At 34.0% G+C, this 16,592-nt stretch overlaps 1 protein-coding gene across 1 annotated transcript in view; it reads right to left on the reverse strand.

Moving 5' to 3' along the window:
* Nucleotides 1–14,542, reverse strand: part of LOC107719675 (ceramide synthase 2-like) — a 27,070-nt gene extending 12,528 nt beyond the window's left edge. Inside the window, exons 1-4 of the mRNA XM_016527157.1 lie at nt 14,292–14,542; nt 2,995–3,176; nt 1,181–1,298; nt 559–677 (exon numbers count right to left, since the gene is read on the reverse strand). Of these exons, the coding sequence (XP_016382643.1) occupies nt 559–677; nt 1,181–1,298; nt 2,995–3,167 (410 nt within the window). The 5' untranslated portion in view covers nt 3,168–3,176; nt 14,292–14,542. The remainder of the gene's footprint in view (nt 1–558; nt 678–1,180; nt 1,299–2,994; nt 3,177–14,291) is intronic.
* Nucleotides 14,543–16,592: the final 2,050 nt, after the last annotated feature.

Genomic DNA, 16,592 nt, shown 5'->3' on the forward strand with positions numbered 1-16,592 from the left:
AAGCACATGGCTTGTGATTGTTTTGCTGGCCATGTGCTTGTGTTTTTGTTTTGTGTGAGCACATGGCTTTTGTCTTTGTTTACTGTGTGCCATGTGCTCGCATGTCAATTGTCTTGACCTCACCCATCTTGTTACCTGATTATTGGTTAATTTGCCCCACCTGTGTTTCCCTCGTTACCCTCCTCATTTGCTCCCTATTTATTCTCCTTGTGTTTGCAGTCCTGTGCCAGTTTGTCATCGTATCACCCTGGATGTGCCCTGCCCTGCCTTGCCTTGCTGCCTGCGGTCCTGTTTTTCCCCCACGGGGTAGTTTTTGTTGCTTGTCTTATTTTACTATTAAAAGGCCATTTTCTGCTGTACTGAGTCCTCGCCTCATCCCGCTACCCAAACCCTGACATTGCCATTGCTTACACCAAGCTCTACTCTTTGAGTTACAAGAATGCTAGAACACTGGTTTATTATTATACGATAATATTTGACCACAGAATGCAACATTTGACCAATCAGAATTCCAGACAGATGTGTAATAAGTCATATTAGGTTATGTGTATTTCATACCTGGCCTCTCTGAATTTTTTCAGAACCCCAGGACGGTCCTGGTTTCGTCTCCTTCTGAACCAGCGCTCCACTTGTCTATTTGAATAGCTGCATTTTTTGCACAGGCCGTCAATATCTGCCTGATAAGGGATGGAAGAGTGCAGAAGGGTAAGTGGAGAAGTATTGCAAACCATCTCATATCAGAAAAGAGGCATGTTGGTTTTAATATGACTGTGTATGCGTTTTTTTTATAAAACACAAAATCAGACGCTTACATGAAAGCATTAAATCAATTTATGAAGGGGCTAAAAATGCTTCATTAGCTGATGAACCTCAAGTACTTGATCTGGGTTGATGGTTTGATCGAATAAATTACTTATAATATTTTACAATTAAATCTAAATCTCAAATCATCAGACAGATTTACTATGTATATGCGGTGGGTAAAAAAAAAAAAAGAAAAAATATGTATAAATCATGTGATCAAGATGAAATTGAGTTCAAATCACGTTTCCAAAGAAGCTTTGCAGAAAATCTTGCCTTAATGTCTACAGCAGTGATTCTCCCCAGTGATGAAGTCAAAGGCGACTTTGAATCTGAGGTGGATCTGACTGTGATGTTGTGTGAGAGGGGAAGACGTTACCTGTCTGGGGTGTTTTGACTTTGTACTGAAATAATGGTCAAGAACAGCATTGTGCTCCACTTTGTATCTGGGATTCTCTGTAATGCCAATCGAAGCTGCAAGCGGTGCCGCTATCAACCTAAAAAGGCAGACATTAGTACAGTTAGACCGTTTGCATTTTTAATTATATTAACATTAAGTTCAAAGCATAAATCATCCATATGAAGCAAATCCTTCATATGAATCATGTTCAGTTTCCTAACTTAAAGGTCCCCTGAAATGCTTAGAAACACGCAGCGTTACTCTGTGTTGACGTCATTTTAACTGAAACAGGAAGACAGGGCGGGACATATCAAACAGCCAATAGCGTTCGTTAATATCACAGCTTGGGCTAGAGCCGTTGAGCTCCGTAAAGCCGCATTTGACAGAGTATGCCAGCCACAATCCCATCCCGAACTGCAAGCTTTGAATGCTTATATCTTCTAAATGCGAATTTTGTTACTGTTTTGGAGCACACTGCCTTATAGATAACCTTAAGACTAACATATTGATACTAACACCCAAAACACTTTAATTTTGATTTCATGGGGACTTTAAGGAAGCAATGCAAAACAGTAGGTCAGCTGTTTTCAAAATAGTGTAGCCTTTCCAGTAGCAAACTACTTTTTAGTAGCAGACTAGCACAACAAAATGCTAACGTGAGAAAAAGATTTAGCCAGTTTATGCTAATATCCCAGCCTGACCAGCTGAAAAGAAGGCCAGAAACCATCTAAAACCAGCCAACTGATGAGCCTGACCAAGCTGGGAGACTGAAAACTAGCTTTGTTTGTTTTCCAGAAGGCAACATATCTGTTTTAGGTCTTTTTCATATTGAAATATTTAGTTAATTAGGTAATTTGTGTTTAAAACTCTATGTACTCTGATGTTTTTATTTGCATTTAGTTTATTAAACCAAAAACCAACACAGATCTGCTTAAATTATGTAATCAGTGCAAGTTTTATATTATTTTATATATACAGCTATGGAAAAAATTAAGAGACCACTTGAAAATACTCAGTTTCTCTGGATTTACGATTTGTGTTTGAGTAAATAAAAAAATTGTTTTATTCTGCAAACTACTGATACCAATGTTTTAACTTAACTTAACCTCTTAACTTAAGAAATCAATATTTGATGGTGATTGTTTCAGTCACAACAGATGAAAACATTTCTTATTTTGGCCAATTGTCATTTTCTGAATGAATGAATGTATATATATATATATAAATAAAAAGACAATATTTGTATTTATATATATATATATATATATATATATATAAATCGAATCCAGAGAAACAGAGAATTTTCAAGTGGTCTCTTAATTTTTTCCATCGCTTTATGTATATTTGTGTTTATATATCTATCAATAAAGTTAGCTACTTTTGGCAGTAGCTTATAGTGTAGGAAAAAAAATTGGTCTAAAAACAATTTTCCCTCATAAATTGCTAGTAAATTTCACAAACAATTACAAAGAAACTGCAAAGTTACACATTTAATTAAAAGCTACATTTTAAAGTAGACAAACAAATAGTATTTTCTTGTAAAATGTACTCCAGTAATCTTTTATTTACTGTACAACTAAGAAAAAAAAAACACATTTTACAGGGTAACTACTTTAAAAGGGTAGCTTTACTTTAAACGAGCTTTGTAGCTTGAAAAGTTCTCCAACACTGATCATATGTGTTGCAAAAAAGATTAACAAATTCTCACGCTGGCCTCTGAAATCTGCCCTCAAGTGATTGATCAAATTTCCATTTCCTGCAACATAACCACAGAAATTCCACAAGCGACTCACCTTTCAAACAGGTATCTGACTACAAGGAAGACTAAAGCATATGGCACAGTGGCGTAGAGGTGGGAAGCTCTGGCGTAGACGAGCCCTTCCTCGTCTTCGAGATCTGCCCACGTGAGGTTTCCCGGCAGCCACAGCCGGTCCCACCACAACCACGCACTAATCGTCCCAATCATGACGGCGATCTGGTGAACACAGGCACAGCCAGATAAGATTTTACATGTCATGCTTTAAATATGTATAAGTGTTTCATGCCAACACCCCCTTTAAGAACATTGTGACTAGAACAACGATAAGCATCTTAGATTATATTACTGAATTTCTTCAAGGAAGAAGCTGTTCCTAGTGAGAGAAGATGAGTGCTTTTTAACAACAAACCAAAATTGACATCATTTACTCTCTTAAAGGAATAGTGAAAATTTGCTAAACATTTACTCGCCCTCAGGCCATCCAAAATGTAGATGAGTTTGTTTCTTCATCAGAACAGATTTGGAGAAATGTAGCATTACATCACTTGCTCACCAATGGATGCTCTGCAGTGAATGGGTGCCGTCAGAATGAGAGTCCAAACAGCTGATAAAAACATCACAATAATCCACAAGCAATCCACACCACTCCAGTCCATCAATTAATGTCTTGTGACGAGAAAAGCTGCAGGTTTGTAAGAAACAAATCCATCGTTGAGATGTTTTTAACTTCTAAACATTGCTTTCGGGTAAAATATGAGTCCTCTTTGTATAATATTGTTTTCTCCAGTGAAAACGTCATCTTGTCTGAATCAGGAGAGAAATATGCACAGAACAAGTACTGATTACAAGCCAAAACAGTTCAAACCAGTTCTAAACAAATATGTTTGGGGGATTTTGATGTGAGAGAACAACAGGAGATGGATTTTTTTCACTGGAGGAAGCATTATTATGGATTATGGATTTTGGCCAGAAGTGACAGTTTATATTTAAAACTCTTTAATGATGGATTTGTTTATTACAAACATGCAGCTTTTTTCTTCACAGGGTGTTAACTGATGGACTGGAGTGGTGTGGATTACTTGTGGTTTATTGTGATGTTTTTATCAGCTGTTTGGACTCTCATTCTGACGGCACCCATTCACTGCAGAGCATCCACTGGTGAGCAAGTGATGTAATGCTACATTTCTCCAAATCTGATGAAAACTCATCTACATCTTGGATGCATGGCCAGAGGGTGAGCAAACTTTAAGCAAATGTTCATTTTGGTTCAAATAACTATTCCTTTAGAACACATTCATAATGCAGCAGTGCTCGTTATTCTAAAGAAGAAAAGTTTGTCTTCATAACTGATCTTCTTTTTCCCCTTTTTTCATAGCAGATAACCTACATACTGTAATACAATAAACATTTTACTGTAGCATACATCAGCATACACAATTAGAGTTTATGGGGAACACATAAATATATGATTGTAGTATATTTTACAAAAATGTTCTATTATTATTTAAAGAGAGATGGAGATGTGGGGAGAACCTGGAGGTTCAAAGTTTTATTCTAGACACACAAAACAACTTCGCTAACAAATTAAAGAGTGTAATAGTAGTATAATCATAAAATAATAGTGTCCTCTCATAAAATGAAACATATTTTCAGTGCAAAAGTATAAACATTTGTACACTAAATACATATTTTGCAAATCAAGAATTAAATGAGTCAGAGTTATTTAGCCTTTAAAGACACTTAAGTATTCAGGATGAATTCAGCGCTGTGGATTTATGCCATAAACCAAAATAGATGCTTATTATTGTCATTAATGTTTTACAGTACTGTCCTGCATCCATTTAAACCTACAACAAAAGTGCAGTGAACGCAGAATCTTGATAATCCCAAACAATTAAAGGGTAAATAATCAAATTATGTAAAGACAGTGATTTATGGGTCTGTGTTCAAATGTTTGAGATTCTGTAGCTCTTGTTCTATTTTTGAGCCTTAAATGAGTCGCTGAATTTGTTGAGTGTTGATGGCAAAACAGCTCAGCGATGCTGACCTGAGGCTAAACCACAAGCACATACCTACACGCACACCTGATCTGGAAATACAAGTAGAGCTGGTGTGAAACTACATGTTGTTGTGCTGATTCAGAGTTCAGATCCATTAGTGAATTAACACATGTGTAACAGCACTTCACAGCCAAATACCATCCAAATATTAGCCGTGATATACTGTACAAGGAAACAAATCCACAAGTGAAAGTATTTCACAGAGATTAAATAATAACGTAATCCTGGGTCTCAGGTTCTGAGATATTTAACTGTGCAGTATAACACTCTTATTTGCATATTTACAAGGTTAATAACTTAAAAAAATTGGCCAAGTCAAAGGAAATATATCAAGCAGGTTATACAAGGATTTATAGCGCTGTGATGCAATCTCATTGCCCCCACACCTCAATTAATTTAGTAATAAATTCAAAATAACATCCCTGGCAGAAATATTTTAGAAGTAAACTGTGAAAGTTTAGTTTATCCGTATTGGACTTAATAAAACTATGGTGATATATCAGGAAAGCCAGTTAAATTGGTTGATATTTAGCTCTTTTGAAATGATCAGAACAGATTTGGCTTTTAAAATGTTTGATTATACACACACATGCAAATCGGCATAACAGAATGATTTCTGAAGATCATGTGACACTGGAGACTGGAGTAATGATGCTGAAAATTCAGCTTTGATCACAGCAATAAAAATTGCATTTTAAAATATATTCAAATAGAAAACAGCTATTTTAGATTGTAATAATTTTTCACAATATTACTGTTTTTACTGTATTTTTGGTCAAATAAATGCAGCCTTGGTGAGCAAAAGAGACTTTTTTTAATATATAAACTTACCGGCCCCAAATTTTTGAACTTGTAACTAAATGCTAACCATTAGTTATTACTGTATTTTGACCTTTTAATGTATCTGCTCATATCCGTTTAACCATAATATAATTGTTCCTTTCTTATATGTTGACTTTGATCAGACAATATTAGCAGCACACAATGACAGTCTTTCTCTGTGACTGTACTATGACCAATGAGAACGGCCAGAACACCATGTCAACTGAACATAACAAAGAGCTCGGCGTCTGTTTGAACAAGACGCCGAGTAAACAGAGCTGCCTCCACGTGTACAGATCACAGAATTATCAACCCCATTACTGCCACACACATCTACACTATCACAAAGCCACTATCTTCTCTCTTAACCATTTCTGATAACAAGAAACTAGGAGAGTCGAACGGAATAGTTTGAATTCAAGAACTGCTTAACTTGAGCGCATAAAAATATTCTAACTTTAGCACTACAACACAAGTCACCATTTGTAAGAGACACATTTCAACAAATACAACAGCGTATTTCAATGCTTAAAGATTCAAAGGGACCATAATGGTGTTTTGCAATAGATAAAGTTCAACTGTCAAAGATTTACATTCTCTACTTTGACCAGACATCTCGATCTTATATTTTAAACATACGGTCACCAAAAAAAAAGCATCTCGATTAAAGCTGGTCAAGAATTTAATTACATTTTGATTAGAGATTTCAAGAACAGCAAGAAGAAAGACTTTAATAAGACCAAAGCAAAGAGGCATTAATCTACTTATGAATTATGACACGAAACAAACCCTGAATCTTCTCAAAATGCTCAAAAAGATCAGAAAGCCTGGAAATAACAGTAGATTTCAGTCTTAAAGCTCACACAGACAGGTTTCCACATGCTCGACTTTTCATTAGAGTCACTTTCCAGACAGCTTTCATAAAAATCCCCTTATTTTCTACATTTTTCTCGTTTAAAACTCAAGACAATTACTGAAGAATGAGTATCAAGTCACATAAAAATGTAATAAGATCAGAAAAATCAATAGACCAAAGCAAAGAGGCATTAATCTACTAGTGAAGTGTTTAAAAATGTCCAAAAACCTATACAAAAAAAAAAAAAACTGGAATTAAGCACTGTCCAGTCTTTAAAAAAAAACCCTCAAAAGCAGGTTTCCACAAGCTCTACTTTTCATCAGAGTCACTTTCCAAACATCGTTCATAAAAGTCCTTCATATTTTCTCCATTTGTCGTTTAAAACTCGAGACAATTACTGAAGAATGAGTATTAAGTCACATTGCAAACCTAAAAATTTAATAAGATCAGAAAAATCAATAGACCAAAGCAAAGAGGCATTAATCTACTAGTGAAGTGTCTAAAAATGTCCAAAAACCTATACAAAAAAAACAAAAACAAAAAAAACAGAAAAACCTGGAATTAACAGTACTGTCCAGTCTTAAAAAAAACCCCTCAGAAGCAGGTTTCCACAAGCTCTACTTTTCATCAGAGTCACTTTCCAAACATCTTTCATAAAAGTCCTTCATATTTTCTCCATTTGTCGTTTAAAACTCGAGACAATTACTGAAGAATGAGTATTAAGTCACATTGCAAACCTAAAAATTGAGTAAGATCAGAAAAATCAATAGACCAAAGCAAAGAGGCATTAATCTACTAGTGAAGTGTTTAAAAATGTCCAAAAACCTATACAAAAAAAAAAAAAACTGGAATTAAGCACTGTCCAGTCTTTAAAAAAAAACCCTCAAAAGCAGGTTTCCACAAGCTCTACTTTTCATCAGAGTCACTTTCCAAACATCGTTCATAAAAGTCCTTCATATTTTCTCCATTTGTCGTTTAAAACTCGAGACAATTACTGAAGAATGAGTATTAAGTCACATTGCAAACCTAAAAATTGAGTAAGATCAGAAAAATCAATAGACCAAAGCAAAGAGGCATTAATCTACTAGTGAAGTGTCTAAAAATGTCCAAAAACCTATACAAAAAAACAAAAACAAAACCTGGAATTAAGCACTGTCCAGTCTTTAAAAAAAAACCCTCAAAAGCAGGTTTCCACAAGCTCTACTTTTCATCAGAGTCACTTTCCAAACATCGTTCATAAAAGTCCTTCATATTTTCTCCATTTGTCGTTTAAAACTCGAGACAATTACTGAAGAATGAGTATTAAGTCATATTGCAAACCTAAAAATTTTATAAGATCAGAAAAATCAATAGACCAAAGCAAAGAGGCATTCATCTACTAGTGAAGTGTCTAAAAATGTCCAAAAACCTATACAAAAAAACAAAAACAAAACCTGGAATTAAGCACTGTCCAGTCTTTAAAAAAAACCCTCAAAAGCAGGTTTCCACAAGCTCTACTTTTCATCAGAGTCACTTTCCAAACATCGTTCATAAAAGTCCTTCATATTTTCTCCATTTGTCGTTTAAAACTCGAGACAATTACTGAAGAATGAGTATTAAGTCATATTGCAAACCTAAAAATTTTATAAGATCAGAAAAATCAATAGACCAAAGCAAAGAGGCATTCATCTACTAGTGAAGTGTCTAAAAATGTCCAAAAACCTATACAAAAAAACAAAAACAAAACCTGGAATTAAGCACTGTCCAGTCTTTAAAAAAAACCCTCAAAAGCAGGTTTCCACAAGCTCTACTTTTCATTAGAGAAACTTTCCAAACGTCTCTCATGAAAGTCCTTCTTATTTTCTCCATCCGGGATTACTTGTGGATTATTGTGATGTTTTTATCAGCTGTTTGGACTCTCATTCTGACGGCACCCATTCACTGCAGAGCATCCACTGGTGAGCAAGTGATGTAATGCTACATTTCTCCAAATCTGATGAAAACTCATCTACATCTTGGATGCATGGCCAGAGGGTGAGCAAACTTTAAGCAAATGTTCATTTTGGTTCAAATAACTATTCCTTTAGAACACATTCATAATGCAGCAGTGCTCGTTATTCTAAAGAAGAAAAGTTTGTCTTCATAACTGATCTTCTTTTTCCCCTTTTTTCATAGCAGATAACCTACATACTGTAATACAATAAACATTTTACTGTAGCATACATCAGCATACACAATTAGAGTTTATGGGGAACACATAAATATATGATTGTAGTATATTTTACAAAAATGTTCTATTATTATTTAAAGAGAGATGGAGATGTGGGGAGAACCTGGAGGTTCAAAGTTTTATTCTAGACACACAAAACAACTTCGCTAACAAATTAAAGAGTGTAATAGTAGTATAATCATAAAATAATAGTGTCCTCTCATAAAATGAAACATATTTTCAGTGCAAAAGTATAAACATTTGTACACTAAATACATATTTTGCAAATCAAGAATTAAATGAGTCAGAGTTATTTAGCCTTTAAAGACACTTAAGTATTCAGGATGAATTCAGCGCTGTGGATTTATGCCATAAACCAAAATAGATGCTTATTATTGTCATTAATGTTTTACAGTACTGTCCTGCATCCATTTAAACCTACAACAAAAGTGCAGTGAACGCAGAATCTTGATAATCCCAAACAATTAAAGGGTAAATAATAAAATTATGTAAAGACAGTGATTTATGGGTCTGTGTTCAAATGTTTGAGATTCTGTAGCTCTTGTTCTATTTTTGAGCCTTAAATGAGTCGCTGAATTTGTTGAGTGTTGATGGCAAAACAGCTCAGCGATGCTGACCTGAGGCTAAACCACAAGCACATACCTACACGCACACCTGATCTGGAAATACAAGTAGAGCTGGTGTGAAACTACATGTTGTTGTGCTGATTCAGAGTTCAGATCCATTAGTGAATTAACACATGTGTAACAGCACTTCACAGCCAAATACCATCCAAATATTAGCCGTGATATACTGTACAAGGAAACAAATCCACAAGTGAAAGTATTTCACAGAGATTAAATAATAACGTAATCCTGGGTCTCAGGTTCTGAGATATTTAACTGTGCAGTATAACACTCTTATTTGCATATTTACAAGGTTAATAACTTAAAAAAATTGGCCAAGTCAAAGGAAATATATCAAGCAGGTTATACAAGGATTTATAGCGCTGTGATGCAATCTCATTGCCCCCACACCTCAATTAATTTAGTAATAAATTCAAAATAACATCCCTGGCAGAAATATTTTAGAAGTAAACTGTGAAAGTTTAGTTTATCCGTATTGGACTTAATAAAACTATGGTGATATATCAGGAAAGCCAGTTAAATTGGTTGATATTTAGCTCTTTTGAAATGATCAGAACAGATTTGGCTTTTAAAATGTTTGATTATACACACACATGCAAATCGGCATAACAGAATGATTTCTGAAGATCATGTGACACTGGAGACTGGAGTAATGATGCTGAAAATTCAGCTTTGATCACAGCAATAAAAATTGCATTTTAAAATATATTCAAATAGAAAACAGCTATTTTAGATTGTAATAATTTTTCACAATATTACTGTTTTTACTGTATTTTTGGTCAAATAAATGCAGCCTTGGTGAGCAAAAGAGACTTTTTTTAATATATAAACTTACCGGCCCCAAATTTTTGAACTTGTAACTAAATGCTAACCATTAGTTATTACTGTATTTTGACCTTTTAATGTATCTGCTCATATCCGTTTAACCATAATATAATTGTTCCTTTCTTATATGTTGACTTTGATCAGACAATATTAGCAGCACACAATGACAGTCTTTCTCTGTGACTGTACTATGACCAATGAGAACGGCCAGAACACCATGTCAACTGAACATAACAAAGAGCTCGGCGTCTGTTTGAACAAGACGCCGAGTAAACAGAGCTGCCTCCACGTGTACAGATCACAGAATTATCAACCCCATTACTGCCACACACATCTACACTATCACAAAGCCACTATCTTCTCTCTTAACCATTTCTGATAACAAGAAACTAGGAGAGTCGAACGGAATAGTTTGAATTCAAGAACTGCTTAACTTGAGCGCATAAAAATATTCTAACTTTAGCACTACAACACAAGTCACCATTTGTAAGAGACACATTTCAACAAATACAACAGCGTATTTCAATGCTTAAAGATTCAAAGGGACCATAATGGTGTTTTGCAATAGATAAAGTTCAACTGTCAAAGATTTACATTCTCTACTTTGACCAGACATCTCGATCTTATATTTTAAACATACGGTCACCAAAAAAAAAGCATCTCGATTAAAGCTGGTCAAGAATTTAATAAAATTGATTAGAGATTTCAAGAACAGCAAGAAGAAAGACTTTAATAAGACCAATGCAAAGAGGCATTAATCTACTTATGAATTATGACACGAAACAAACCCTGAATCTTCTCAAAATGCTCAAAAAGATCAGAAAGTCTGGAAATAACAGTAGATTTCAGTCTTAAAGCTCACACAGACAGGTTTCCACATGCTCGACTTTTCATTAGAGTCACTTTCCAGACAGCTTTCATAAAAATCCCCTTATTTTCTACATTTTTCTCGTTTAAAACTCAAGACAATTACTGAAGAATGAGTATCAAGTCACATAAAAATGTAATAAGATCAGAAAAATCAATAGACCAAAGCAAAGAGGCATTAATCTACTAGTGAAGTGTCTAAAAATGTCCAAAAACCTATACAAAAAAACAAAAACAAAACCTGGAATTAAGCACTGTCCAGTCTTTAAAAAAAACCCTCAAAAGCAGGTTTCCACAAGCTCTACTTTTCATCAGAGTCACTTTCCAAACATCTTTCATAAAAGTCCTTCATATTTTCTCCATTTGTCGTTTAAAACTCGAGACAATTACTGAAGAATGAGTATGAAGTCACATTGCAAACCTAAAAATTTAATAAGATCAGAAAAATCAATAGACCAAAGCAAAGAGGCATTAATCTACTAGTGAAATGTCTAAAAATGTCCAAAAACCTATACAAAAAAAAACAAACAAAAAAACCTGGAATTAACAGTACTGTCCAGTCTTAAAAAAAACCCCTCAGAAGCAGGTTTCCACAAGCTCTACTTTTCATCAGAGTCACTTTCCAAACCCTGGAAATAACAGTAGATTTCAGTCTTAAAGCTCACACAGGCAGGTTTCATTAGAGTCACTTTCCAGACAGCTTTCATAAAAATCCCCTTATTTTCTACATTTTTCTCGTTTAAAACTCAAGACAATTACTGAAGAATGAGTATTAAGTCACATTGCAAACCTAAAAATTTAATAAGATCAGAAAAATCTATAGACCAAAGCAAAGAGGCATTCATCTACTAGTGAAGTTTCTTAAAATGTCCAAAAAACCAAATAAATCTGGAAATAACAGTAGATTTCAGTCTTAAAGCTCACACAGACAGGTTTCCACATGCTCGACTTTTCATTAGAGTCACTTTCCAGACAGCTTTCATAAAAATCCCCTTATTTTCTACATTTTTCTCGTTTAAAACTCAAGACAATTACCGAAGAATGAGTATCAAGTCACATAAAAATTTAATAAGATCAGAAAAATCAATAGACCAAAGCAAAGAGGCATTAATCTACTAGTGAAGTGTCTAAAATTTCATAAAAGTCCTTCATATTTTCTCCATTTGTCGTTTAAAACTCGAGACAATTACTGAAGAATGAGTATTAAGTCAAAACAAAAACAAAACCTGGAATTAAGCACTGTCCAGTCTTTAAAAAAAACCCTCAAAAGCAGGTTTCCACAAGCTCTACTTTTCATCAGAGTCACTTTCCAAACATCGTTCATAAAAGTCCTTCATATTTTCTCCATTTGTCGTTTAAAACTCGAGACAATTACTGAAGAATGAGTATGAAGTCACATTGCAAACCTAAAAATTTAATAAGATCAGAAAAATCAATAGACCAAAGCAAAGAGGCATTCATCTACTAGTGAAGTGTCTAAAAATGTCCAAAAACCTATACAAAAAAACAAAAACAAAACCTGGAATTAAGCACTGTCCAGTCTTTAAAAAAAACCCTCAAAAGCAGGTTTCCACAAGCTCTACTTTTCATCAGAGTCACTTTCCAAACATCTTTCATAAAAGTCCTTCATATTTTCTCCATTTGTCGTTTAAAACTCGAGACAATTACTGAAGAATGAGTATTAAGTCACATTGCAAACCTAAAAATTTAATAAGATCAGAAAAATCAATAGACCAAAGCAAAGAGGCATTCATCTACTAGTGAAGTTTCTTAAAATGTCCAAAAAAATATATAAAAAAACCCACCAGAAAAACCTGTAAATTTTCTAAATTTTTCTCGTTTAAAACTCGAGACAATTACTGAAGAATGAGTATTAAGTCATATTGTAAACTAAAAAATTTTATAAGATCAGAAAAATCAATAGACCAAAGCAAAGAGGCATTCATCTACTAGTGAAGTTTCTTAAAATGTCCAAAAAAATATATAAAAAAACCCACCAGAAAAACCTGTAAATTTTCTAAATTTTTCTCGTTTAAAACTCGAGACAATTACTGAAGTATGAGTAGCAAGCCACATTGCAAACCTAAAAATTGAATAAGATCAGAAAAATCAATAGACCAAAGCAAAGAGGCATTCATCTACTAGTGAAGTGTCTAAAAATGTCCAAAAAACCAAATAAAAAAGCAACAGAAAAACCTGGAGTTAACAGTACTGTCCAGTCTTAAAACTCAAAAAAAAAAAACTCAAAAGCAGGTTTCCACAAGCTCTACTTTTCATTAGAGTCACTTTCCTACTAGAGAAGTTTCTTAAAATGTCCAAAAACCTATACAAAAAACACAAAAACAAAAAAAACAGAAAAACCTGGAATTAACAGTACTGTCCAGTCTTAAAAAACTAAAAAGCAGGTTTCCACAAGCTCTACTTTTCATTATTAGTCACTTTCCATACATCTTTCATAAAAATCCCCTTATTTTCTACATTTTTCTCGTTTAAAACTCAAGACAATTACTGAAGAATGAGTATTAAGTCACATTGCAAACCTAAAAATTTAATAAGATCAGAAAAATCTATAGACCAAAGCAAAGAGGCATTAATCTACTAGTGAAGTTTCTTAAAATGTCCAAAAAAATATATAAAAAAACCCACCAGAAAAACCTGTAAATTTTCTAAATTTTTCTCGTTTAAAACTCGAGACAATTACTGAAGAATGAGTATTAAGTCATATTGTAAACTAAAAAATTTTATAAGATCAGAAAAATCAATAGACCAAAGCAAAGAGGCATTCATCTACTAGTGAAGTTTCTTAAAATGTCCAAAAAACCAAATAAAAAAGCAACAGAAAAACCTGGAGTTAACAGTACTGTCCAGTCTTAAAACTCAAAAAAAAAAAACTCAAAAGCAGGTTTCCACAAGCTCTACTTTTCATTAGAGTCACTTTCCAAACATCGTTCATAAAAGCCCTTCATATTTTCTCCATTCGTCTTGTCTAAAACTCAAAATGCATTGGCTAAGTCCCAACCGCTGGCATTTCATTTCACCCAAGGTCAAGAAAAGCAGCACGCTTACCTCTGCTTCCTGTAAGTGTCTAATCTCTCAGGCCGCGGAAGGTGTGTAGCATGACAACACGGCTGCGCTGGAAGCCCACGGGAACACTCTGGTTTGTTTGAAATACTTTGCAGTCACACCCTGCTTTATTGCAATTGACTTGTTTCCTCCCCTCCCTCACCTTCCCGGGGAGAACAGGCATTCAGTGGGTTCGCTCATGCACGCACAAAAACTGCGCCCTCACCTCATTTACATTGTGCAACTGATAGAGCTGCAACGTGAGATCAGCGGTTCACTCAGCCTGACAAGACAAAGCACAGGCAACGACTCGGTACCACGGGGTGTGTTTGGGGCAGAACACGGCATCTGTACTCGCACAAATGAATTACCTGTAATACAGGAGACACCTTTAGTTATGTATAGCAGTTGATCGCAACTAGTGTTACTTCAGGACACATATTTTACACTGAACATCACGTGGTGGACAAATGCAGCGCTAGGTGCATAAAAAGTCAATAAAACATTCTGAGTATAACACTAATAATGCATTTTATCATGAAATGCATTGATCCAACAATTTTATTATTAAATAGGCAATTATGGTTCTCTTGAATTTCAATCATTTCACCCATAACACATTGTGACTTGCATGCAAGTGAACCCATATTTCATTGAATTCTCTTTCCCCTTTTATCTAATTTAGACTTCTACTAAGCAATAGATACATTTTCACCGAAATTATTTCGCTTTATTAACTATGATCTATGACTATGACTATGGTTGTTGCATTAAATTAGTTGTATTTAGTTTTGCTTTTTTTTTTTTCCTGCTTTGTTTGGAGTTGGTAAGATTTTTAATGTTTTTGAAAGAAAATGCTTACCAAGCCTGCATTTATTTGCTCAAAAACGCAGTAAAATTGTGAAATATTATTACAATTTAAAATACCTGTTTTCTATTGTAATATATTTTAAGATGTAATTTATTTCTGTGATGCAAAGCTGAATTTTCAGCATCATTACTCCAGTCTTCAGCGTCACATGATCCTTCAGAAATCATTCTGATATGCTGATTTGCTGTTTGATTATTATCAATGATGAAAACAGTTGTGATCATGATTTGGTACATACTTTTAGGAGGCATATATTTATCACACAATTTAATCAGGTTTATTTATATTGAGGAGCTTGACCAAAACGGAAGGTTTTGTCCTCTGGGATTCTTGATTAGTTTCATTAATTAAATGTTCCCCAGTAGCATTTAATGTGAAGAGAGTCTAATTATGGAGCAAGCCTAATCATGACATTAATATGAACAACAGCTGTGTGGTCTACTGTACTGATGCCTTTCCTGTTGGTGACAGAAACAGTTGTTGATTCTGGATATTTGCATATAAACTGATGGAAATTAACTTGCTCTCATTAGCTGGTGATGTAATTTAAATGCTAACGAGGATGGTGTTGAGCCTAAACCCACCATCTCAATCTAAACCTGCAGTTTATACTGTATATTATATACATGCACTACATACACAGCGATCGCACTTACAGTCTGAACAACAACAACAAAGCTGAATCAGAGACCTGAGTCAAGAGTCAAATATTAATAAATGATTATAAATATATAATGAGATTATTTTAAATGTTGTGGAATGTTGCAATAAATAAAAAAATACAATAGAATGCACATATAAAAATAAATGAGGCGTGGAATTATTTTTCATGAAAAAAAATAAAAGTGCAATGAAACCCCAGCATAAATAAATAAACCGGAAAATAAAATGTTAAATTAAATTCATATTTCATGAGGTTTTTCATTTTAAAGCATATTTCATGTCCGGTTTTTAACATGAAAAAATAAACGCACAATGAAATGTGCAGTAAGCATAAATATGGCTTGAAATGAAAAATGAATTTGTATTTCATGATGCAAATATGCATTTCACGTCCTTTTCTATTTTACATGAAAAAATAAATAAATGCATTTAATGCTTTATTCATTTATACTTGTATTATTACATATTTCATAATTTCATTGTATATTTATTTAATTTAATCTATTAAATCCAGCATTCCATGTTGTATTTGATCATTTCATCATATATTTAACTTAATCTGTTAAATCCCTCCATAACATTAATTTTGATGCAAACATATTTTTTTTTTAGTTCAGTGATATATGTTTATTCTCTGCATTAATTGAGCATGTCATTACAGATTGGCATTTCTGATCCGTTTTAATCTATCCTTGTTCATCAAAGCTAACGAACTGCGTTTCTCCGGGGTTCAATGCTGTTTAGCAGTTTTAGAAGTGAGGTAGGGTTGT

The sequence above is a fragment of the Sinocyclocheilus rhinocerous genome, unplaced genomic scaffold, assembly GCF_001515625.1.
Source record: "Sinocyclocheilus rhinocerous isolate Xijiao unplaced genomic scaffold, SAMN03320098_v1.1 scaffold2406, whole genome shotgun sequence".
Taxonomy (NCBI): domain Eukaryota; kingdom Metazoa; phylum Chordata; class Actinopteri; order Cypriniformes; family Cyprinidae; genus Sinocyclocheilus; species Sinocyclocheilus rhinocerous.